This window comes from Pleurodeles waltl, chromosome 1_1 (assembly GCF_031143425.1).
Source record: "Pleurodeles waltl isolate 20211129_DDA chromosome 1_1, aPleWal1.hap1.20221129, whole genome shotgun sequence".
In the NCBI taxonomy this organism is placed as follows: domain Eukaryota; kingdom Metazoa; phylum Chordata; class Amphibia; order Caudata; family Salamandridae; genus Pleurodeles; species Pleurodeles waltl.
The window spans coordinates 978,959,193-978,985,694 of record NC_090436.1 but is presented as its reverse complement, the minus strand read 5'-3'; the positions used below and the strand labels follow the sequence as shown (position 1 = coordinate 978,985,694).

At 43.9% G+C, this 26,502-nt stretch overlaps 1 protein-coding gene and 1 long non-coding RNA gene across 3 annotated transcripts in view; one reads left to right on the top strand and one right to left on the bottom strand.

Annotated features, from left to right (window-relative positions):
- Positions 1–8,176, bottom strand: part of ELOVL6 (ELOVL fatty acid elongase 6) — a 192,702-nt gene extending 184,526 nt beyond the window's left edge. The window contains exon 1 of the mRNA XM_069230244.1: positions 7,833–8,176. Coding sequence (XP_069086345.1) covers positions 7,833–7,921 — 89 coding nt within the window. The 5' untranslated portion in view covers positions 7,922–8,176. The remainder of the gene's footprint in view (positions 1–7,832) is intronic.
- Positions 1–26,502, top strand: part of LOC138290450 (uncharacterized) — a 115,767-nt gene that overhangs the window by 12,205 nt on the left and 77,060 nt on the right. The window contains exons 1-2 of one of the 2 annotated variants that reach the window (XR_011202561.1): positions 8,251–8,470; positions 13,890–13,934. This is a non-coding gene — a long non-coding RNA (uncharacterized lncRNA). Of the gene's footprint in view, positions 1–8,250; positions 8,471–13,889; positions 13,935–26,502 lie in introns of those variants that run through there. The other variant, XR_011202560.1, reaches the window with a different exon arrangement.

Genomic DNA, 26,502 nt, shown 5'->3' with positions numbered 1-26,502 from the left:
AAATCACTCATTTTGCCCACATTTTTGTGATTTAACCTTCCGGAATCTGCAGGAATCCACAAAATTCCTACCACCCAGCATTGTTGCATCTATACCGATAAAAATTCTGCCCCACTTGTCAGCCTAAAAATCTTTTTTTGCAAACTGCCCTTTTACATCCGCTTAGGTTCCCCCTCAATTTCGACATGTTTTTGTCTCTTCCCTGTCAGAGGCACTTGGCCCACCTACGCAAGTGAGGTATCATTTTTATCGTGAGACAGAGGGGAACTTTGAGTGGTAGGAAATTTGTCCTGGTGCTGTGATCTCACACAGAAAAAAAAAAAACACACAAGTCACACCTCCCTGGACTCACTCGGTGTCTAGTTTTCAGAAATGTTTGGGTTTGGTAGGTTTCCCTATATGGCTGCTGAGCCCAGAACCAAACACGCAGGTGCCCCCCCCCCTTGCAAAAACAGGTAGTTTTGTATTTGATAATTTTTATGTGCCCAGATAGTGTTTTGGGGCATTTCCTTTCGTGGGCACTAGGTCTACCCACACAAGTGAGGTACCATTTTTATCGGGAGACTTAGGGGAAACGCTGGGTGGAAGGATATTTGTGGCTGCTCTCAGATTCCAGAACTTTCTCTCACCGAAATGTGAGGAAAAAGCATTTTTTGGCCAAATTTTGAGGTTTGCAAAGGATTATGGGTAACAGAACCTTGTGATAGCCCCACAAGTCACCCTATCTTGGATTCCCCTAGGTGTCTAGTTTTCAAAACTGTATAGGTTTGGTAGGTTTCCCTAGGTGCCGGCTGAGCTAGAGGCCAAAATCCACAGCTAGGCACTTTGCAAAAAACAGCTCTGTTTTCTTTGGGAAAATGTGATGTGTCCATGTCGTGTTTTGGTGCATTTCCTGTCGCGGCACTAGGCCTGCCCTCACAAGTGGAATGCTAGGTGGAAGGAAATTTGTGGCTCCTCTCAGATTCCAGAACTGTCACTGAAATGTGAGGAAAAAATGTTTTTTGGCCACATTTTGAGGTTTGCAAAGGATTCTGGGTAACAGAACCTGGTGAGAGCACCACAAGTCACCCCATCCTGGATTCCCCTGGGTGTCTAGTTTAAAAAAATGCACAGGTTTGATAGGAGATCAAAATCCACAGCTAGTCACTTTCCAAAAAACACGTCAGTTTTCAATGTAAAAATGTGAGGTGTCCATGTTGCGTTTCTTGTCGCAGGCATTAGGCTTAGCCACGCAACTGAGGTACCATTTTTATCAGGAGACTTGGGGGAACACAGAATAGCAAAACAAGTGTTAAAGCCCCTTGTCTTTCTCTACATTGTTTCGTTCCAAATGTAAGACTGTGTAAAAAAGACGTCTATTTGAGAAATGCCCTGTAATTCACATGCTAGCATGGGCACCCCGGAATTCAGAGATGTGCAAATAACCACTGCTTCTCAAGACCTTATCTGGTGCCCATTTTGGAAATACAAAGGTTTCCTTGATATCTATTTTTCACTCTTTATATTTCAGCAAATGAATTGCTGTATACCCGGTATACAGTGAAAACCCATTACAAGGTACAGCTCATTTATTGGCTCTGGGGACCTAGGGTTCTTGATAAACCTACAAGGCCTATATATCCCCACAAACTGGCTGTTTGTTTCACCTCAATTTCAATTTTTTTTTTTATTTCAGCTGTTATTTTCGGTAGGAAAACCTTGTAGGATCTACACAAATTACCCCTTGCTAAATTCAGAATTTTGTCTACTTTTCAGAAATGTTTTGCGTTCTGGGATCCAGCATTGGTCTCACATCCATTTCTGTCACTAACTGGAAGGAGGCTAAAAGCACAAAATATAGTAAAAATGGGGTATGTCCCAGTAAAATGCCAAAATTGTGTTGAAAAATGTGGGTTTCTGATTCAAGTCTGCCTGTTCCTAAAAGCTCAGAAGATGGTGATTTTAGCACCAGAAATGCCATTTTCAGAGGGAAAAAAACACAAGCCTTCTTCTGCAACCCTTTTTTCCCTATTTTTTTTAACAATATTTTTGCTATATTTTGGCTAATTTATTGGTCTCCTTCAGGGGAATTCACAGACTCTGGGTACCTCTAGAATCCCTAGAATGTTGGAAAAAAAGGACGCAAATTTGGCGTGGGTAGCTTATGTGGACAAAAAGATATGAGGCCTAAGCGCGAACTGACCCAAATAGCCAAAAAAAGGCCTGGCACCGGAGGGGAGGAAAAGGCCTGGCAGCGAAGGGGTTAAGGAAAACAATAAGTTAAGGTATATGGAGAGTTCTTCAGTGAAAACTAAACGGTACTCTCAGTTTACTTAAAAAATCTACTCATTAAAAACGGATCCGTGTTCACTGATTAAATGAAGACTGGATAAAGAAATGAAAAAAATGCATGGACCACATCTACCATAGTGGAATGGGTGGGGACTTACTGAAGGCAGACACCTGTGATGGGTTACTTGCTTCTTTGACCAAACAGGACCGCAATGAGCGTTAAGAGTTTCAGTAGCAACTAGCCAGTAAAACTAGATTGTCAGAGCTGGGCCACAATTTATGCTCAGCACTGGCTTGTGCAGTGTAAAGAGGTTGTTTAAATAAAATGGTTTAACATTTCCATTTTAAATGGTGAAGGGCATTGTGGGGGTCATTCTAACTTTGGCGGGCGGCGGAGGCCGCCCGCCAAAGTACCCCCGTCGAAAGACCGCACCGCTGTCAAAAGACCGCGGGGGTCATTTCGACTTTCCCGCTGGGCCGGCGGGCGACCGCCAAAAGGGCGCCCGCCGGCCCAGCGGGAAAGACCCTGCAACAATGAAGCCGGCTCCGAATGGAGCCGGCGGAGTTGCAGGGGTGCGACGGGTGCAGTAGCACCCGTCGCGATTTTCACTGTCTGCAAAGCAGACAGTGAAAATCGTAATGGGGCCCTGTTAGGGGGCCCCTGCACTGCCCATGCCAGTGGCATGGGCAGTGCAGGGGCCCCCAGGGGCCCCACGACACCCGTTCCCGCCATCCTGGTTCTGGCGATGTAAACCGCCAGAAACAGGCTGGCGGGAAGGGGGTCGGAATCCCCATGGCGGCGCTGCATGCAGCGCCGCCATGGAGGATTCTCCGGGCCAGGGGAAATCCGGCGGGAAACCGCCGGATCCCCTTTTCTGACCGCGGCTTTACCGCTGCGGTCAGAATGGCCCTGGAAGCACCGCCAGCCTGTTGGCGGTGCTTCCGTTGCCCTTGGAATGAGGGCCTGTATGTTTTTGCTTAATTACGTCAATGTTAATTTTGCAACTGTACAAAAAATGATAATATTAAGGCTTCATCGTGGAACCACAAAGCCCACCAACAAGCACTAGCAGGAGCAAATGATGAATACTAATTTTCATGTAAAGGTTAGGCATTATCATGGAAGTGTGTGAAAGGTAAATTAAATTATCTTCTATTTCCTGGTTTGCATACTGCTACATATTGACCTATGCTTCCGAAAGAGATTCGGGTAATGTTTAACAGTCAGAAGGGCTTGGCTGCTTTAAAAGTGAAGTGAATCATGAAGGGAGGGGACTGGTATTACTACGCTATCATACTTTACCTGAATACACCTTGACACAGAAAAATGTGCTAAAGTTAACTCATTATTTAGAGGTGCTGCCTCATTCCTTCTTACAAGAATAGTAGCGACGATAGGCATTTTTTGCAGTAGACTTTCCAAAATGTATCAAAATGTCTAATTAATATGGATAACAGTAAAAATGGGCTAGGACAGAGCCCTGCTCTGAATCCTATTCTAAAATCGAGCTACACTGAGCACATGCACAATTGTATCGCAAATACAGGGACAACGTAGGCTTTTCGTTGTGTGGGGCCACAGTTTTGTACAATAGGCTACACAAATGGGGAGTATTTATAATGGAGAGGCTGGATTTCAGCCAGCTTTTTTAAGGCACGATTTATTAAGACAACTATTAACTAGTTTAAAATGAATTTTAACCATTTTGTGGTGGCTGTTTTTTACCAGCTGATGACATTTTTTGATACTCACTTTGTAAGGTGTATTTTAATGGATCATCTGGATACAGATGATTGTTAAGCATCTTTTTCACAAATAAATGTCTTTCTTGCTTGATTAGGTGAATTACTGCTGAAGGCACTCAACCACATTGCAAGAGTTGGCTCTACCTATTGTTACCCCTTACGGCGCGTAGCATCCTATGTCTTTTAAGAAGACTTTCAATGACTTTGCTAAGATGAGGCTGATTGACTACTTTGTGTTGGCCAGTATTTTATCACCTTATGAAATGTTTGCTTTTCACTCTGTAAGATGTATTTTAATCGATCAATTGATATAGAAGATTGTTAGGCATTTTTAATGTACACTTGTTATTCTTTCCTTGTTCCTTAAGGCTTACTTGCTACTGAAGGTACATAGGTGCTTTACAAATATCTGCCCCCGTTTCCTTTTATATATTTCTGTTTGAAGTATTTTGTATTGCACTTTAAACTCGAAATTATTTTAACGTTTGTGTCTTTTGTATGACATACATTTTTAGGAATTGGCAATAAGCTTTTGCCATGATTTTAATCAATCTTCCAATAAAGATTTACTTACTCATCAAAGTCTGGACAGTGTCCTGTGTGGCTCCTCAGGGTTCAGAACATACACTATTCTTCAATAAACGGTATTTAAAACACTTCAAGAGTCTAATACAGTGGAAGGAATGGGCAACTTTCATACAATGCAAAAACACTTGGCATCTCCTACCAAATTATCCTCTAGGAGTTAAATATAATAACCAGATTTCTTATGGGAATGGCCTGAGGGATGGCTTAGATCTAGACACGCCTGAACCCGGAGAAAATGGAGTAAAATTTTGCAGATGGAATGGGGCACAGGCAAAGGGTGAGATTCAGGGTGCTTTGATGTAAGCTTACATGTGGGCAAAACTGTCAAACACATGTGTGTCTGCATGGAGACCCCTCCATAGGGTCTCTGATAAATAGAGCGGTCAGGATAGCGTAAGGGAATTACAACAATATAAAGCATCTGTACATTTAAGAATCAGTAGCTACCTTCTTGGCTGTTTAACAGGGCTTGGGTAATTCTTTCTTCGTAGACTGCTGAGACAGAGTGCATTCATAACAGATATTATTATAATATTCCTTATAGATGTAGGACATAAGAAATGTGACGAAACCAGCCCGTCAATCAATCCACCAATGCAATTAGTTTTTTCTCTTTTGCTGCAAAACCTTGCACATTTACTAAATCACTGAACTCCTTTGAACTTTCAAAAGCCTGCCTAATTTTGGTGACCTTTGTAAATGTTTTGGTGGTCTCAGAGCAGACAACTGAGGACAAGTGCTTAACCCTCCCAGAATAAACAGGCATCAAAGCACGGCCCTACGTGGCACACTTTCACCACCACTTCAGAGGTGAAGGGCTGAACTCAGCGAGAGGTGTGGATCAGTAGTCCCGCCTGATTAGTAGCTTGAGGCATAAGAAGGGTGAGGGAGCCAGTTCTGCGGCTTCCCACATAATCTCTCGCCTGTGGGTGTGAACCAGAGAAACATGCCTTCACAGAATTACAACGAATAGCAGGCCTCGTATTCTCCCGCTCTCACTCGACATCAGTCACAAGAACCACAACTGACTATTAAAAATACATGTGAATAAAAAAAAAGTGATATTTCGATGTGGTCTAGGAGCACATTCTACAGAATTTTGTTGAAAATCACCACTGATTAATTGGTACAACACATCCTCTTCTGCCAGATTGAAGAAAAGTCTTCAAGTTTCAGGAAACAATAGAAACATAAAACTTTTTTGTTTTGTTTTAAAGAGTACCCCGAGCTTTGATACATAAAAGTTAGAAAATACACCATCAGTTTACGGGAGACCGTTTTCTCACTCATCATTATAACTGGTTTATTTTCTCTACTTGAGGCACTAAATCAATAGAAAATTGATGCTTTTTCCTAGTCAATGCATGGACTGAGCATTGTAAAGGTTTGAACGCCTCTAAGGGAGGGGTGTAGTCATTGATGAATAGTGCCTAGATTCTGCGTCCTGGGAAATACAAGTCAGGTAATTACTATAAACAGAAGGAGCATCGGTTCCACTTGTCTTGTCTGCAGGCATTGGATTGATCTATAGAACAGGTCTGTCTCTGGATAAATAACTAGAATTGTATGCAGTCAGCCAAGCAGGATTTTGTCAACTTATTATTAATAAAATATCAAAAGAGGAACACAGGCACACAAAACCGGGCGCCATTAAGTCTGGGAAGAGTTCTTGAGATCGGAAGAGGGTATAGGTTAGCTACAAATCTCTCTGACCTTGAGCTTGACCTTACTGACCTTGAACTTGACCTTACGTGACCTTGAAATTAAAGAAATGACCTCTCATATCACGAAATTGATACAAGTGCTGCATACGAGCATTCGTTAGGTGTAAATTATCGTGTTAATCAGCGGATCACCCTTGTACCATGGGCTCACTTAAGTCAGTGTTGCCTTTACACATAAAAGGTGAGCGGTCTGTAAAACATTTTGCCTGGTCTCGTCCTTCCTAGTAGTTCGGAGAAGAGAGCAGTCTGGAGGCGAGTTGTAAGCTGCTTTCCAGTAATATTCATTATTGGGGATGGAAAGGAAGGCTGCAAAATACAATCAGTAAGGACACTGTGCTAGAGACATTTGATGTCACTGGAAGCAGAAAGCGCCCAGTCGACACTGGCAAGGAGTGTTGGCGCGGATCGAGATACATTGGGGGGAGGGGGGGGCACGTGCCTACAAGCATTAAAGAAAAGGGTATGGCTTCAGCGATTTCAGACAAAGAGGCAAAGGCTATGAGATAAACATGTATGCGTGAGGGAGCACGGAGGAAACTCGGACAGTGAGAGTGGGGGCAGAGGTAGACCATGAGTAATTAGAGGCAGGGGAGAGAGCGTGCTTAGGGGTGAAGCTACGAGAGAAGGGATGGGCAGGAGAGGCAGGGAGACAACTATGTTGACTGAGGACGGGGCTGGGGACACGAGAAGATGGGTCAGGAGAGGGTAAGGAAGCGGGTGGAGACAAGGGAAGGTGTAAGTAAATCCAGTGGCAGAAATGAATGAGGGGAAGAAGCAGGATAAACGACAGAAGCATTGGGGGAAAGGTGCAGAAAAGGACGGGTCGTTGGAAAGGACAAAAGCCGATATAGTAGATGAAGTAAGGAGTGGTAAAAGGTCTTAAAGGGGCAAGCAAGAGAGGTAGAGACAAATCAACGATTACGGAGCAGCGTGAGAGGCAGAGAGGATGGTGTCTGGAAAGCAAGGCGTGCATGCGGCAATGTGCACTGCGTGGAACTCCCTGCAAGAGAGCTCGGGAGAAAGGGAGCTGGCTCATTCAGCACTAGCCATGAATGGCTGAGCAGATGTGACGCGAGATGCTGAGGGTCGGTGTTAGTGCGTGCCAGCGCCGGGCACGGCCAAGCGGGCACGCACTGTACCAACACGAGGCAGCTCCAGGGAGAAGGCAGGCCACTTGGGCGTGTGGCTATCAATGCAGCGCTGCTCCTGGGCTGTAGTCGCCAACCTCCACAGCAGGCCCTGCAAAGGAAGGGCACTGTCCTCAAGGCAACACATGGGGACCCCTCGAGCACACCCCCACCCCACCCGACGTCGCCTCACCGACCTGCTCCCCAGACGGACGTTGCCATTTCTAATTCTTTCATTCATTCTTTTCCATGACACCGTCTGGAAATAGCTTCTCCCGCATTGATGCAGCTTGGCACCGACGCACATGCAGCCTTTAGCCGAGCCCACAGCCCTAAGCCCCCACACCTTGCCCACCCCACCCGAGCCCGCACCTACCAGTTCTCCTGCATCCATTGGATGGCTTCATTCTCGTTGAACTGCTTCTCAAATTCGTATTCTTGCAAAGTGAGCCCTGACATGTTCATCTGGCCGGTGTTCAGGGGTGATGCCGGGCTCTAGGTGTGAAGAAGGAAGGTGCTCGGTCAGGAGATACCTGGCGCCCCCACCTTCAGGCGCTCACACACACGCACACACTCATACAGGCACACGTGCACACACATACACACACACAGTGCACCTCCCGCTCCCCGCACACGATTCCTCGCCCTCTCTCTCCGTCAGCTATACCCTTGATTTAGCATCGCTTCCCTCCTCCTCCTCACACTACCCTCCTCCTGCCGTTTCCCCAGCACACTCTCCTCCCAGTTTCTACATCCACCCCAGGAAGCGGCGGATGCGCTGCGGTCCTAAAGCCTTTACCTCTGGTGACCAACGGATTCTCCCCGCAGGAGAAGAGGATGGCGGGGAGGGGCTAACCCTCAGCATCAGACCCTCTTTACCCCCCACACCCACACACTCGTGCAGGTCAAGTCCCGCCCATCACCACGTGTGCTAATCTGATCTCACTCCCACAGCAAATACTCGCCAGATCCAGCTGGGCCACCTTAAATTGCAGCCAGGTTCCTCTTGGTAATGTAAGTGACACTGGTTTCACATAATTAATAAGTGTCTGGGTTGCAGAATCCTAAAGGCTTTAGCTCTGGTTGTGAGTCCTACACCCTGGAATCAAGGGCAGTCTCACTCTTCCCACTTCTGACGGCCCCTTTGGCTTTATTGGAGTATCGCTCCTGGGAATTGGCTTCTCATAAATCATGGCTTTTTTGTCGCAGTTCCCTAGTACCGCACTCGTGTGCGTTTTAACACTAGAGGCATCTGTGGTCAATCGTAACTTTGCTGGAATTAAAAGTCCGAACACCTTCCTCAGACAAAAACTTTTATCACTCACATCACGTCCCTATCCCTCCTAGGCTTTAGTAAATCGCTTTTGTAGAATTACCAACGATTTTGACTTCTGTTTCCCCTCCCTTTCATAGCACACATCCCTATTGTGTCAAGGAGGACATGTGCATTCTAAAGGGTAGCAATTTTAGTACAAGACTCATAGTATACTAGAACTTTTCATGCATTTATGATATGACAGCCAAGAAGAACAGGCATTTGCAATGCAGTGCGTCTTGTATTTGCTCGAGTTAGAGCTATTAGCGTTGTAAACTCCTAACCAAACTTTTCTTGCCAAATAACTTGAAATTGAAAATTTAAATAGTTTCACATAAGCGAGCCGACGGCCACCATGAGCATGAAGGCGGCACACAAAAGTAAACAGAAGTTCGCTCGCAGTCAAACGTATCAGCAAAATTGCAATTATCCCTGTGACCGGGTCGATGTCATGCAAAGTGCTCGACTACTGCCTAGCGAGATCGCTCTGTGTATGAAATAAAAATAAAAAGTAGTCCAGAAATCATGCGGAAAACACAAAGCCTTGTATGCTTTCAGTAGTTTACCGGTGCGCTCGAGGAGGGCTAAACACTGGAAAAGGCATGACATATGCATGCCTTTCACTGATTAAATCAAGCAAATTTTAAAAGGCAAGCCCACGAACGAACGAAAGTGATGGGCGTGACATGTGAGTGGTTAAAAGCTCACAGAGAGATTACAACAGGGACAGAGCGCTTGCACGCTTGACCCTAAAAAACTGCATTACCCAGAAACCCCTAGGAAAAGGACTACAAACATTGCATCACAATCAGAGATCAATAGGATATCGAGCACTACAATAATTATCATGACTGAGAGCAACAAACCCTCTTTTCTTGCTCCTCACAGTGAATGTAAGTACTTTGCTCACAATTTTTATTATTTATTTGTTCAATTATAGTATATGTTTATATTATAAATGTATGAGGCTTTTGCTGACATACTGCTTCAGTGCATGCTTCTTGTGGCAGCCGTTTCGAATGTTAGTTTAAAGCTCTCCCTTGCCAGCGGTCAGAGCGTGTCGGTCTCCTCAGAGCTGAAGGCCGCTTTGGACGTTTTCCCGCAGCCTCGTTTATCTCCTGGCTTGCCATGGGTGCTTCCCCTGTTGCCCACCTGTGCCCGCTTGCTGTGTTCATTCCCTGGAGCTTTCCCTCATTTCACATCATCCCAGCCTGTTACTCCTCTTCTAATTCTGCCGACGCCAGGAGGTTTCTCGGCTGAGGCCCGCCCTTGACACACCTCCGTACACGCCCCTGCTCTTCCCTTGGACAACATACTGTTCAACCCCTTCGCTCAGATGGGATTTTTTCTATTTATGCTGCTTTTTAGTTATTTCTTCCCCCTCAGTGGGTTTTTCTTCCCTTTTATCACTTTACAATGTCTGAGGATGAGGAATCTCAGACCATGAAGGAGAATTTAAAAACATAATTTAAAACCATTCATTAAAGATTCAGTCCAACAGGCAGTTTCTGTCTCTGTTGGATGTTTCTAAATCTTTGAAAGTGTCTATCTGTAAAATGTTGCTAAAACCTTCTGAGAATCCTTATAAAAAAGGAAAGAAACGTGCTGCTCCTCTGAGAGTAACCCCAAGAGGTTACTTTTTCGTGGTTTCCCTATGCTCCTTTCATTATAACAAACTTTCAGGGCACTGATGATGACACTGGGCTTTCTGTTGATGTCACCCCTGATGTTTCTGCTGATGGGCATCCTGGGAAAAGGTGCAAAGTTTCTCCTTCTGAGGGTGTCTCTCATCAAGTGTCCAGTGATTTTGTGGATCACTTGGGGGAACCTATGTTCAATCCTGTTTTAATCCACCATCGTATCATTCCACTGTATGATACCCTTCAGATCATATCTCTGATTACACTGCCTTTCATTTAAGACGTACCCTTGAAAATCTTCCAGGAATAAACTTAAAACTGAGTGTCCTCATCCCTTCCTTCCCAACAAAGTGGCTGGCCCTGTCATAGATCCTAATATGTTGCTATTTTTTTAACCAAATTTGAAAAATACCCTAAAAAGGTGTTGATAGAGCCCGGTATAATTGCCAGCACAGGATCTTGGACCTGGTAAAACCCTTGACCAGGATTTTGGATTTGGCTAGAGGCAAATATGAAGGGTGAGCCCCTGAGAGCCTTTCCAATTGGACACAGCACACCATTTGTATGCTGGACAATGTTAATGCTTATTTATCTCAAGATAGACCCTAAACTGAGTAGCCTTGCAACTAAAGAGGAGGGTTCTCAGGCCAATGGTCTTCAGTTTGATGATTCCTCTATAAAGGAAATGGGCAAATATGTCTCTACATTCGCTACTATAGACAATGGCCAATTTTCTTTAAAGAAGATTTTCTCTTCCTGGGTTTTGGCAGGGCCACAAAGGAAGGAGTCTCTTTGCGGGCCGTGTCACCTCCAAGGTCAATACCAACAAAGAGGCTCCTACAATCAATGTTCCCAAGCTGAATATCAAGACTACAAGCCCAGTTTCTACCCCCATCGTTCTCGTGGGTTCCGGAGCAAGGGGTACAGAGTCAAATGAGATTAGTTCGCAGGTAAGAATTTTCAATTTTGACCTTCCTCCCGTAGGAGGTAGGTTGGCTCTTTGTCTAGATGCTTGTGTATCCCTCACATCAGATCTTTGGGTAATTCAGTCAACTCAGGGTTATTGCACAGAGCTATATCAATCTCCTGTACAGCTTTACCTACCTCATCCTCTTCATTTTACCAAGGAACAGTTTCTCCTGGTTCAGGAGGAAGTGCAATTGCTTCTTTTAAAGCAAGCTATCGATCAAACTACATTCGATCCCTCAGGTTTCCTCAACACCATATTCCTGACCCTCAGAAAGAACAAAAAATATTGTCCAGTCATCAATCTAAAGTTCTTTATCAACTTTGCAGTTTATTATCATCAGATGCAAGCAGGACTGTATGCGACGAACAGTGTGCGGAACTCTTGTCTGGAGGTACCTGGTCTCTCCATAAGTCCTCCTTACATATCAACTGCTTGGAAATGCTTGCCATTTGTTTTGCAATACAGTCCTTTGTAAAGGACAGAATAAAGTGCAATATCCTCTTACAAATGGACAATCTTTCAGCTGTCGGATACATAAACCGTCTTGTATATACAAGGTCCAAACCTCTGACACTTCTGGCCAAGAGTCTCTGGGAATTTTGTCTCCACAAAAACATCTCTGTCAAAGCAGAGCATCTTACAAGCAAATTGAAAGTTGTGGCAGACTGGTTTTCCAGACATATTCACTACTCAAGTGACTGGAAACTTCATCCTTCAGTACTCTTTTTTGTCTTTGTTCAATATTCAGCTCTTTGTCAATAAATCTCTCTGCTTTCCCCACCCAACTGCTGACTCCCCCCTTTCTTCGGTTTGAGGCCAGATGCTTTAGCTCTTGCTACAGATGCTTTTCTTCATTCATGGCCTCAGTATCTTCTACTCTATACTTTCCCCTATACCTTTTCATTTCCAGCGTCCTTGCACACATTCAGAGGCAACATTCATCCCTCATTCTGATCATCCCCTCATTGGCAGACTCAACCGGGGTATCCAACACTATTGGAGATCTAAGTGTATTTACCAGTGTGGATTCCTCCCTTTCCTGACTTGCTTCTCAACCCTCAGGGTCAGCCTCACATCCTCATTCGAGAGGGCACCATGTCCCTTATTGCGTGGAAGAACCCCAGGAATTTCAGGAGAAGCTATCCCGTTCATCCAGCAATCTTGGTCCCCTGGCATAGCTAAGGTCTACAGGTCTGCCTGGTCGGTATGGTGCAGCTGATGGTTGCATGGTCAGTATAGTGCAGTAATCATGCGCTGACATCATTAGAGGCCGCCCGACGTGCTGAAAGCCATTTGCTTCCAGCGCGTCGAGGGAGGAAAAGGTAAGTTTCTCTGCTGGCCGGGGGGGATAACTTCAAAAGAGGCATCGGGGGAAAGGAAAGGGTTTTCCTTTCCCTCAATGCCTCTTTTAGCATTTGCGATTGGGCAGCAGAAATGCCCACTATTTACCAGGGATTTTGTTTGTGTGGATGTGTGTGTTTTTTGTGCAAGGGGGGTGGCCCCTTGGGCAAGGGCCGCTCCCCCAAGGGGGCATAATATTTTACACCATTTCTTCCCCCTTGGGGCAGATTGGCTCATTTTTTTTAAGCCGATCTGCCACCAGAGGGGTAGAAGCCACAATGGCACCAGGGACGTTCTGCATTTTTTTTTGTGTAGGAGGGGACCTTGGGCAGATCGCCCTCTTTTTTAGCCTTGGGGCAGAATCCACTAGGCACCAGGGATTTTCTTTGTGTGTGTGTGTATGTTTTTTGTGCGGGGCCGCTCCCCCAAGGGGGCATAATATTTTACACTGTTTCTGCCCTCCTTGGGGGCAGATCAGCTCATTATTTTTAAGTCTATCTGCCTCCAGGGGGTAGAAGCCACAATGGCATCAGGGATGTTGTGGGTTTTTTTTGTGTGTAGGTGGGGCGGCCCATTGGGTAAGAGTCGCCCCCCCCCAAAAGGAGAGGAACACTTTTGGGCAGATCGACCTTTACAATTTTTTTTTTTTTTAGGCCCATCTGCCCCCAGGGGGGCAGAATCCACTTCACACCAGGGATCTTGTGTGTGTGCTTTTTGTGGAGGGTGGCCACTTGGGAAAAAAATTCAGCACAGTACTTGTGGCCATATCTGCCCCCTTCGGGCCAGATCAGCCTAGTTTTGTTTTTTTAGGCCCATCAACCCCAGAGACCACTAGACACCAGGGACAATTTCTAAATGTTTGGTGGCGGGGTGTTTCTCAACTGGTGAAGTATTGGTGATTATACCAGTTTATTTCTCTTTTTTGTTCTAGTTCAAAGCTTTTGATTCCTTTGCTGTGGCTTGCTTTGGCAGTGGTTGACCTGCGGTTTGCGTAGTTGCATGTGTTAGGTAACTAAATTCACTCCAAAAGAGTACTGTTGTTATGCATGAATGGCATGTTTGTAGGTGGTGTACTAAATGCAGGATTGTGTGTGAAATTGTCCTTAGATTTGTGCACAATGATATGTGTTTTCTTATGTCTAATATGCTTTTCTTTTTTCTTTTTAGTGGGATATCATTGGTGATTGCTGTGTCTGTGCAGATTAGTTGCTGGTGAGTCTAGCTTTTTCAGGCAAGTGAGTGATATCGTTTTTGAGTACATAACTCTTTGTGATAAAGCCACACATTGTTTATTACTTATTTTAGACAGTGCTGGTTAGTGTTGGTGCATTTGTCACGTTACACTTCTTAGAAAGGATCATGGCTAGCCGCAGAATGACCGTTCAGCAGGATGTTGGCATGCTTTTTGAGTCATCTTCTGACCATGATTATGAGACGGACTCTGCATCTGAGGCAGAGGAGGAAGAGAGAGAGATTCTGGCAGTGAGATTTCTGTCGAAGAGTCTCCTGATGAGGAAGCCACTCTCAGTGCAGATGAAGGGCCTGTTTTCGAGGAGGTGCCAATGGTGCAGCAGCCAGTGGCTGAAAGGCTTCCCATTGGAAGACCTGACACCTGGGTTGCCCCAAACATGGAGCAACCACAGTTGCCAGCCTTTACTAGTGTCCCAGGGTATAGAGTCAATACGGAAACCTTTTTGTCTGTCAATTTTCATTGAGTTGTTTATGGACTATGTATTTTTGGAAGAGATTGTTGAGCAGACTAATTTGTATGCGGAGCAGTATTTGAGGGACAACGCTGCCAGACTTAGGCATCAGTCTAGAGGTACCCATTGGATTCCTACAAATTTGGAAGAGATGAAACATTTCTTGGGTTTGACTTTTTTGATGGAGTTGATAAGGAAGCCGTCACTGGCTTCTTATTGGTCTACTAGTCACTGGATGGCAACGGCTATATTTCTTGCAACAATGATTTGTAATCGGTATTTGCTTCTTCTTCTGATGCTGCATTTTGTTGATAATGCTTTAGCCTTGCCACGAGATCAACCTGATTGTGACCGTCTTTTTTAAGATTAGACCTGTCCTTGATCATTTTGTAGATCGGTTTTCAGAGGTCTATGTGCCAGGCAAAGAAATATGTGTGGATGAGTCTTTGGTCCTGTTCTAGGGTTGTTTGGTTTTTAGGCAGTACATTCCTAGCAAGAGGACACGGTATGGAATTAAATTGTATATGCTGTCTGAAAGTAGTACAGGATATATTTATAATTTCTGAGTCTACACTGGTAGGGATTCCAGTATTGGCCCCCCTGGTTGTCCGCCCACTTTTGGAGTTAGTGAGAAAATTGGGTGGGAACTTGGTAGACGACTGTTTAACAAAGGTCACCATTTGTATGTAGATAAGTTCTACACTGGAGTTCAGTTGTTCAAGGAAAAGTTCAGAGTGGACACTGTTGCTTGTGGCGCAATCCGCTCTAACTGGAAAGGCTATCCAAGGGATCTTGTCTGTAAAAAACTTGAGAGGGGACAGTGCAATGCCTTGCAGAATGATGAGCTGCTAGCTCTGAAATTTGTAGACATGAGGGATGTGTACATGCTAACTACCATCCATGATGAGAGTACTTCACATGTGGCTGTTTGGGGTCAAGTTGTTGAAGTGCGCAAACCTGTGTGCATTTTAGATTACAATAAGCACATGGGTGGTGTTGATATATAGAGTAGATCAGAGGTTGGAACCCTACACTGCTGTCTTATGTGTGGTATAAAAAGTTGGCTATTCATTTGTTTAATCTAGCAACTTTTAATGCTTTTATTGTATTTAAGGATTGTTCCCCTGAGTCAAGGATGTAATTTGTTAAATTTCAGGAGTCAGTGATAGAGAGCCTTGTTATGGTGGATCATGAAAGAGTTCCTAGAGTAGCAGTTGTGGAGGATGTGGCTAGATTGAAAGATCGCCACTTTCCTGATGAGATTACTCCCATTCCCAAAAAATGACTTTCCCGCTAAGAAATGTAGAGTCTGTGCCCGAAGAGGTATCTGGAGGGAAAGCCGGATGTACTGCCCGGACTGTTCTTCAAAGCCTGGGCTGTGTGTGGCAGGCTGTTTCAGGAGTTACCACACACAGAAGAATTACTGGGAACTACCGTGAGCGTGAACTGCAGTTTTATATTTTCACACGTTCAGTTTCACTGTTGGTATTACTATCATGTATTCAGTTATAGCTTTTGTGTTTGTAGTTTTGAACGTATTTATAATTAGTTAGTGGTTTCTTTGTTGTTTAAAAACAAAAAAAAGTGATGCCGTTGTACATGGAGTGGCGATTGGCTGGCGGTGTGTGTGAAGTGGCGCTTGGCTGGCGGTGTGTGTGGAGTGGCGCTTGGCTGACGGTGTGTGTGGGTGGCGCTCTGCTGGCGGTGTGTGTGGAGTGGCACTCTGCTGGCTGTGTGTGGAGTGGCGCTTGGCTGGAGGTGTGTGTGGTGTGGCGCTTGGATGGCGGTGTGTGTGGAGTGACACTTGGCTGGCGGTGTGTGTGGAGTGGCACTTGACTGGCGTTGTGTGTGGAGTGGCGCGTGGCTGGCAGTGTGTGTGGAGTGGCACTTGGCTGGTGGTGCCAGCCAAATGCCAATCCACACTCTCCCATCAGCTGGTGTGATTGCTGTATCAGGCATGTGGGCGTATGAAAGTGATGGGCCTTCGACTGGTGCTGTCTGTCGATGCAAGTGTTGTAATGTGCTGGGCCCGTGGCTGGCGGCGTGAATGGTCTTGTGCATGTCATACAGGAAAGGTGTGTGAATGGACTGTAATGCGGTTGTTGCCTTGTCACGGCTTTACAGCTCGCGAGCTGTGAGTAATTGGTTCAGTTTTTTGTCCTTTCTGTTATTAACAGTGCATTTCATTTTTGTGAACTCTCTTGTTAATAAAATTTGAGCTACTGAATCATCACTCACCCTCGTGCCAAATCCAACCAGTATGTGTGGTAAAAATGACAAAACCTGCTCTGCTGTAATCAGGCGTCGCAGCACGCCCGTGACACGCTTGGTGTCTCGGGTGGGACCCAGATGATGAAGCATGCCACCAACTTGGTTGGTGGGTGAGGGATCTTTTTAACATAACCTAAGTGCATTTCTTTTCACAATTTTAGTGTTTGGAACATCACAGAAGTACGTGGACACATCAAAATGATCTATTATAAAACTACCTTTGTTTGGGGGGGATCTACATTTTTGGTCCCAGGTGCGGCCTTCATCTAAGGAAACCTACCAAACTCAGACATGTTTTAAAACTAGACACCCCAAGGAGTCCAGGGAGGTGGGGCTTGTGTGGATCCCCTAAAATTTTCTTACCCAGACTCCTCTGCAAACCTCAAAATTCGCTTAAAAAGCATATTTTCCTCACTTTTCTATGTAGGATCACTGGTCTGGCACAAAGTCTCTACTACCCAGCATTCCCCTCAACCTCCCAAGTAAAATGATACCTCAGTTGTGTGGGTCCCCAAAGCAGAGTCAGCCTAAAGATGTATAAAAGTAAAATATGTGTTTATCAATTCGCTGTGCTATCCCCTCAATCTCTTCAGGTTTTAGGTCTTTTTCTGTTGCACGCACCTGGGCCACCAACACAAATGAGGTATAATTTTTATCAGGAAATTTGTGGATCCTCTCAGATTCCAGAACTTTCTGTCCCCGAAATGTGAGGAAAAAGTGGTTTTTTTGGCCAAATTTTGAGGTTTACAAAGGATTCTGGGTAACAGAACCTGGTGAGAGCCCCACAAGTCACCTCATCTTGCATTCCCCTAGATGTCTAGTTTTCAAAAATGCACAGGTTTGGTAGGTGTCTCTAGGTGCCAGCTGAGCTAGCTCCACAGCTAGGCACTTTGCAAAAAACAGCTCCATTTTCTTTGGAAAAGTGTAATGTGGCCACATTGTGTTTTGGGGCATTTCCTATTGCGGGAATTAGGCCTACCCACACAAGTGTGGTACCATTTTTATAGGGAGACTTGGGTGAACACTCGGTAGGAAGAAATTTGTGGCTCCTCTCAGATTCCAGAACTTTCTGTCACCGAAATATGAGGAAAAAGTATTTGTTTTGCCAAATTTTGAGGTTTGCAAAGGATTCCGGGTAACAGAACCTGATGAGAGCCCCACAAGTCATCCCTTCTTGGATTCCCCTAGGTGTCTAGTTTAAAAAAATGCACAGGTTTGGTAGGTTTCCCTAGGTGCCAGCTGAGCTAGAGGCCAAAACCCACAGCTAAGCACTTTCCAAAAAATACATCGCATTTCAATGTAAAAATGTGATGTGCCGATGTTGCGTTTCTTGTCATAGGCATTAGGCCTACCCATGTAAGTGGGGTACCATTTTTATCGGGAGACTTGGGGGAACACAGAATAGCAGAACAAGTTTTATTGTCCCTTGTCTTTCTCTAAATTGTTTCCTTCCAAGTGAAAGACAGTGTGATAAAAAGACGTCTTTTCGAGAAATGCCCTGTAATTCACATGCTAGTATAGGGCCCCCCAGAATTCGTAGATGTGCAAACAACCACTGCTTCTCAACACCTTATCTTGTGCCCATTTTGGAAAAACAAAAATTTCCTTGATACCGATTTTTCACTCTTTATATTTCATCAAATGAATTACTACATTCCTGGTTTAGAATGAAAACCCACTGCAAGGTGCAGCTCCTTTATTGGCTCTGGGTACCTAGGGATCTTGATGAAACTACAAGCCCAATATATCCCTGCAACCAGAAGAGTCCAGCAGATGTAACAGTATATTGCTTTTGAAAATCTAAAATGGCAGGAAAAAGTTACAAAGTAAAACGTGGAGAGAAATGGTCGGTTTTTCACCTCAATTTCAATATTCATTTAATTTTAGCTGTTATTTTCTGTAGGAAAACCTTGTAGGATCTACACAAATGACCCCTTGCTGAATTCAGAATTTTGTCTACTTTTCAGAAATGTTCAGCTCTCTGGGATCCAGCATTGGTTTCATACCCATTTCTGCCACTAACTGGAAGGAGGCTAAAAGCACAAAAAATAGTAAAAATGGGGTATGTCCCAGTAAAATGCCAGAATTGTGTTTCGAATTCAAGTCTGCCTGTTCCGGAAAGATGGGAAGATGGGAATTTTAGCACCTCAAACCCTTTGTTGCTGCCATTTTGAGGGAAAAATCACAAGCCTTCTTCTGCAGCCCTTTTTCCCCATTAAAAAAAAATTAAATGCATTTATTACTGTATTTTGGCCAATTTCTTGGTTTCATTCAGGGGAACCCACAAACTCTGGGTACCCCTAGAATCCCTAGGATGTTGGGAAAAAATTGATGCAAATTTGGCATGGGTAGCTTAGGTGGACAAAATTTTATGAGGGGCTAAGCGCGAACTGCCCCAATAGCCAAAAAAAGGCCTGCCACCCAAGGGGGAAAAGACCTGGCAGCGAAGGGGTTAAAGGGAATCCGTTTTTCTAAACCCTATCTTCCCAATTACAATGCAATATGGGATATTAATTTGTTTTTACATTTGCTTATTTCATTGCCTGACAATGCTGATCTATCGCTCAAACATTTCTCTGCAAAATTGACCATGCTATTGTGCTTGGTTTCCCTCAAAAGTGTTTCTGATGTTAAAGCATTTGATGTGTCATCTTTTACCTATTCTCCCCTAGGAGTTTTTTCATGTTTTTAGGCATACTGTGACTAACTTGACATCAGTGCATTATCCTTTTTTCCCTTCACAACCCAAGTTATGTGTTGGTAATTGTTTGAAAACCTACGTTTCACGAACTGCAGATCTCAGAACTTCCTCCTGGTCCCAACTCTTTATTTCCTTTTAGAAACCCCTCAAGCCGGTCTCAGCTCCCACCTTGCCCCTTTGCGTTAGATGGATCATGTACTTAGCTGGCATCACCACAGTTTATTTTGGCATCCATTCAGCCAGAGGGGCTCTGACCTCTAGGGCTTTCTGGCCGGGTGTGGATTTACAGGATAGTCTCCGGTCTGCAGATTGGTCAAACATTGATATGTTTAGAACCTTTTATTGTAAACCATTTACTCATCCGACTGGATCTGTTATTTCATTGCTTTGAACAAACATAATGTGAGCCTCCGGTCTTATAAAAAAATGAGATTTTCCTAGCCTTGATTGTCAGAAAGGCAAGATTTTATTGAACACAAGGAGGCAAGTATTATCCCACCACTACTTTTTTGAGCCCTCCTTGGTTTTTATTTTCTGTAGTTCCGGTGCCCTTCAACCAGTTCCACTTCCTCAACCTAGCTCATTAAGAGCTTCTCCTCTTTTGGATCCTGATTGGTGGATTTCCTTTGACACTCCAGAATTTCAGAGCATGCTTCCTGTTTTCCTTTTGGATTTCCTCAAGGAGTTGGTGACTGTTCTACTAACTTTGAATTCTGTTCTAATTTTGTTCTCTGGTCCTCATCTGGATTGACTCTCACAAGAAAAGAGTTTTTTGCTCTCAGTCAGAATAATTATTGTAGTGCTCAATGCTACAATGTTTGTAGTCATTTTCACAGGGGTTTCTGGGTAATGTAGTTTTGTCTTCTTGGCTGCTCTGTAATAAATGCAAGAAAAGTTGTACTATAATACTGACCTCAGTGTCTTTAAAAAAAATCTAGCCTTTCTGACGCCAAGGCGAGGAAAATCTCAATTTCTCAATATATCAGCGACCCTTAATAGGGTTTATTGGGTCCAAATCAGCACCCCTAAAGTTACTAAACAGGATTGATCCTTTCCCTACTTTTTCTAGTGGAATTTGAATTGATTTGCTGATTTAGCTTTTATGTATAGCTTCTAGCGTGGGTGTGCCAACAGTGCTCTATACAGGTTTACAAAATTAATTTATTCAGATTACTAGAACTTGCCCTCCCCTACTGGGTAGGACGTTCCCCATCCTTAAAAAAAAGTGGTCATAGAGGCCATAAACGATTGTATCAAGGTACATGACCTAGAGAAATTAATCCACAAGTCTGGTAGGGTCCTGCCCGTTGTCTCTCTGTAGATACACTTAAAGAATATCCCCAATAATATGAGACAGTGGGACATTGAGCTTGGAAGAGCAGTGTCAGATTGGACTGTCAGGCGCTCTGGCACTGCTGTTGCAAGCATGCCAAGTCAAATATGAATGCAAACATATTTATGTGAACATGCCCTTTCAATGGTGTTAGACTGGCTGTTCAGGCACTGTATCACTCTGGCACTGCCTGAAAAAGTCACTGTGGATTAATTTTTTTTGGTTCCAAAGGGCTATTACAATACTGAAAAAACATCCCACACACTGACCTTTTCTTTCGGCTCATCTGGTAGTGCCAGAGTGACACAGTATCTTACAGGCCAGTCTAATTGTATAGAAGGGACTTGTTCACATAAATACGTTTTCATCTTGGTCCATAAAGAGTGCATTTTGTAATTTAGTGTAAATCTGTTCAGTAGTTTTTGAGTTATTAAAGAAAAAAGAATTATGTATATCTAGAGACGTGGATCCACAGAAGATCCACTGCGGTGGATCTGCAGATCCACATGCCAAAAGCAATGCTGTGATTGTCTGGCAGCCACCGGAGAGATAAATTGCAGCTGTCGTTTTGTCTATTGCCACTCAGTCCCAGAGGCCAGGGGGAATAAAGATGAAATAGGATATAAGGGGTCAAGATAGAGGTATCCTGACCCCATAGGACGTATGGAGGGGTCTCTGAGGGACCCCTCATGGGCAAGAAATTGCCCAAAGATATTTTCGGAGGGGTGCACGAGGATCTATGGAGTCAAGACATCTTCTATGACATCACTGATAATATCACTGCAACATTTGCAATAAAGTTATTGATGAGAAAACTGTGCTTGGGCACAAAGTAATAGTTACCGTAGTAGGGCACAAGTGTGTGTGTGTGTATGTATATATATATATATATATATATACATATAGCACATATATATATGCACTAAACATGTAACTCCCTGTGTGCAAGAGCAATTGTTTCATCTCTTTCCCTGTCTGAGGGGCAGGGAAAGAAATGAAACCTCTTTTCCCGCTGGCAAGAGCACTTTGTCAGTTCTCACCCGCTGGAAGCAGAATATTTTCTCTGACTTGAAAAGCTCCTGCAAGTCAGAGCAAACACCTATGTCCCAGGCTGGGCTCCCCGGGGACATAGGCGGAGCCAGCCCTGGGAGGTGGTGGTCCCCAGTGCCATGGATGGCTCCATGAGGGGGATTGCGGACCCCCCCATCAACCTTTAATATACCCCTGGGGAGGTGATGGTTTCCGGGGCCAGGAGTTCACAATGGACCCCCTTCATTATTTATTTATTTTTTATACCAATGGTTGTGGCGGTCCCTGGGCTGTGGGGGGGGGTGGGGGAGCTGTGTGGGTCCCCCTGCACAAATGCTATATTTAGACCCAGTGAGGTGGCAGTCCCCAGGGACTGTGGGGGAGGCCATACGGGCCTTCCCCATATGACCTCCCTTAAATAAAGATTTTGCCATTGGGAAGTGGGGGTCCCCAGGGCATGGAGGGGTGCACTCCTCCCGCACATTTCTGCATAATAGCCCTGGGGAGGTGGTGGTTTGGGGTGCTAATATAAGCTTTAGGAGGGAGGCCCCATGTGCCTCCTCCTTTTTCAATCCTCTAATGTTCCCGGAACCTTCCCCACCCATGGACCCAATAAAAAAAAGGGCGGGGGACTGCCCGTTTTTAAAATTAAAATCTCAGAACAATCAGTGGATCCGGATCTATGGATTTTTCTGAGACTGAAAAAGATATGTTTTAGCCCTGGCTGGGTCCGTCAGGGATCCCTATACCAAGGCTAGAAGCCTAACACTTTTGGTTATTTGGTTTAAATTCATTCAGTAGGTCACGAGTAATTAAGAAAAATCCAAATTTGTATATCTCTGTCCGCAAATAAATTGTGAATTTCCGCAAAAGCTTGTGTGAGTAGAAGCGCTGTAATTGGCTGGCCACATCCTGACTAGAAAGTTGCTTCTGCCATTTTATATTATGGGTGAGGGTTCCCGGGGCTGAAAATAGAAATGATAAGTGGTCTGAGGGGTCAGGGTGGAGGTACCCTGACCCCAGGGGTGAGATATAGGGGTGTTTTAGGGTCAAATGATGGGTTTAAAATGATTTTTCTTCACCATGCACGATAACCATGAATATCCTCAAATATTCAAAAATATCCTGGAAAGTCCTCGGATATTCAAGAATAGTCTTGAATATACGAGGATATTCTCGAATATTCAAGGATATTCAAGAACATTCAAGAATACTCAAATTTTAAAAAATCATTTACAGACTCATTCAAACACTAATTAATTCACTCATACATACACCTACTCAGACACTCATGCACCCACTCAGACCCACTAAAAGACTCACACATCTACTTTCAGACACTCATGCACTCAGTCACAAATCCTCTGACAGAGCGAGGCCCTGTAGCCAAGCACCACTGCTGGATTGGGTGGTTATAAGGGCTTGTCCTGTGATCCTATGATATGTCTGCTTCATTCAGGAGGGGTGACAAAATACTGAAAACAATTTAGGGGGTTTCAGGAATTGAAATTATTTTTGGCAAAACACCGCATAGCTATGTCTTGGAAAGTGACAGGTTCCCTCGATCACAGCGTGGCAACGGGATATAATCAGATGGGCCACAGCAGAACTGTCGATCCGGACGGACAACAGGGCACGAGATGGTCAATGTAACCTTATGCTGAAATGGTCGGAGTATTTGATGAATCTAGAGGCATTACGGTCCCCCGCGCAATAAACCTCATTCCATTAGTGCTGTTTGCTAACCTGTAATGAGTCTCCAGAATAAACCTTGGCTATTACCAGTGTCTTATACTTGTCTTTTTTTTCTTTTTTGTGGGAGGGTGCGATGCAGGGTAGGGAAATGTATGAGAGACAGGACAGTTTGTTTTTGATATCTTTTCATAGTTCTGCTCATGTTGTGATCAGCTGTACGATGGCTATGGCTCCAATGGCGTCCGTGCAAACTGTACGCAAGTGACTGTGACATGTATCTGGGCACTACTTACAACACATGACTGTTGAATACTTGTGTAACTTGATGACGCTATGATTGTACCTCTGTATCACCATTTTCTATATGAAAAATCAATAAATATATTTGAAAAAAAAGTGGCCTGAGAACTATAAAAAAAACTCTAACACCTGTTTAATGTTATTTTGACTATAAATGCTCTACTGACAGATAATGCAATTATCCCTTCACAACACTAACACAACGACCTTTTGTATAATAACAGTGACTCCAGAAAGTCACTGAAAAAACAAAATGTTAAAAAGGACTTTATAGTTTAGAATATAATTATATCTTAATTTACATTAAAAGAAAACCTTAAAAATTCACCGAAAAAACAAAGGTTAAAGGGACGTTATAGTTAGGTAAAAATGTCAGTTCAAAAAATACTATTTTAAATTAACAAAACCACTGAAATTCACAAGTTGTAGTTGTCTCAAGTAACAGTGGCTCCTGCACTACAGTAACTATAACTGACGTCCTCACCATTCACTGCTAATTATCTCACTTATTACATCTTGCATTACATGTTATATGACATCATTGATAACATCACTGCAACATCCAGAATGACATCATTGATAAAAACAATGTGCATGGTTGAGCGCATGTTATAGTTCTATAGAGAGCAAGCTTTCTGAAGAAGTTGGGGACTCGGTCCTCATGTCCCGAAAATGTAAAAAATACTATATGAATGAGAAAGTTAGGGTACCCTGACCCAGGGGCCATTGTGAGGAGGTCAGAGAGGGCCCTTACCTGGGCTCAAAACGTAAAAAGAAATATAACCCCAAGTCTCAGCCTACTCCTGCAACCTGCTAGCCTATGGCTCCATGGCCAGAGGAAACAACAGGGGTGACAATGGGCATCCCTGCCTAGTGCCCCGACCTGTAGGACAGGCCTCCGATATGACAGGGCCTGTACATACTCTAGCCATGGCGTCCTTGTATAATACCTTGATCCATGCTTGGAACTCAGGACCAATACCCGGTTTCACCAGTACAGCTTGTAGGTAGCTCCACCTCAATGTATCAAAAGTTTTTCTGATATCTAACGATGCCACTGAGCCCAGCTGAAATGTGTGCGTGCCCACTCGAGAACTCCAAATAAGCTCCGGATATTGAAGAATGTATTTCTCCCAGAAATAACGCCATTCTGATCAGAATGGACTATAGTATGTATCACCGGCGTTAACTGACTTGCAAGTACCTTACTCAATACCTTGGAGTCGAGGTTAAGAAGTGACAGACGCCGGTATGAAGTCACATCTAGGGGGTCTCTTCCTGGCTTGGGGAGTACCGTTATCAAGGCCTCCCTCATGCTTCCTGGGAGGCAACATTTAGACTGACCCCCATTATATACCTCTTATAGTCATGGGGCTAGGACTGCCTGATACACAGCATAGAACTCTATGGGGAGTCCGTCTATGCCTGGAGTTTTACCTTAGGCAATTTGTTTAATAGCAACTTTCACCTCACTCAGTGTCAGAGGTTCATCATGTTCCTGACTCAATAATGGGCTCAGAGTTGGTAGCTCTAGTGGGGCAAAATGGGTGTTAACTACATCTACACTCTCTATCTCAGGTTTTCGATAAAGATTTCTGTAATATTTCACAAATTCCCTGGTAATGGCTGTAATGAAAATAGGTATGTTTGACCACTGACTTTGTGTTGCACCACTTTGCATCTGGATTCGTTGTTTAGTGTTCACCAATTGCAGATTATATTTTGTGTTCAGTTTAGCTGCCTATTGACTTTATTGTGGCATTAGACATTGTAGTTGGGACATTGCAGTTGAGCTGTGTTTTTCCACATGGTAAACTGTGCTTGTTTTTCGTATTCTTTCTCACCGAACAGTTAGTCAGTCAGCATGATAAGAATGTACATGGTTTATTTTCAGTGCAGGAAACGGTTCAGCCTTGGGAGGAGAGTTTTGAAATGTTGGCCAGTTTTCAATGTTTTTCTTCCAACTCTCACTACAGTAGCCAGCATGCTTGAATATTTCTCTTTCATGGGAGGGGTTTTCTCCAGAAAGCCCTTTCGGTTCTTCAAGATATAAAAAGGTGGCCCTGCTCAGTAGCGGTGGAATTTCCAATACCTCGGTCAGGATCAGATGTTGAATGCTTGGCACACATTTGTCCTGTGAGGGTGGAAATCTCTTTCTCGCAGTTGAACGGGGTAATCTTCTTGCTGGCATGAGAAAGATGAGCTTGGCATGCCCCACAGTGATGATTTTTTTACTTTATTCTTTGCTTTGCAATTATGCTATAATATAATCATATATGTGCTGTGTACATTGCTGTTGAGAATCATTTTTGATATATTTTTCTTTCATTGCTATGACTATTTTTAAACGTGTGCTTTCGACCTACTAATCTAATTTTTTAGGAAGCTCGTGGTGAAATAATAATAAATGTCTTCTTTGAACTGAGAAGTGCATTCTAGAGATTTTTGTCAGCTCGGTCATTAGTGAAAGCAAAACACCTTGGCATAGATCATCAGTACTGTATAAAAAAAGGGGTTGGAGGTTGGACATGAACGATTTAAAAGTGTAAATTTGTTTTTGTTCAGAGAATTAAAGAAAGCACTGCAAACCATGTTTGAAAATGCATGTGAAATTAAATGCCTTATGATGTTTTGGTTAATTATTTTCTTGTTTATCAGGACTTTCTAAGTTTTGGGATGGGTGTTTGGATAAAATAAAAGTGTTTTCATGGTTAGAAAAGTTTTTTTTTTTTTAAAGGAATGATGTCC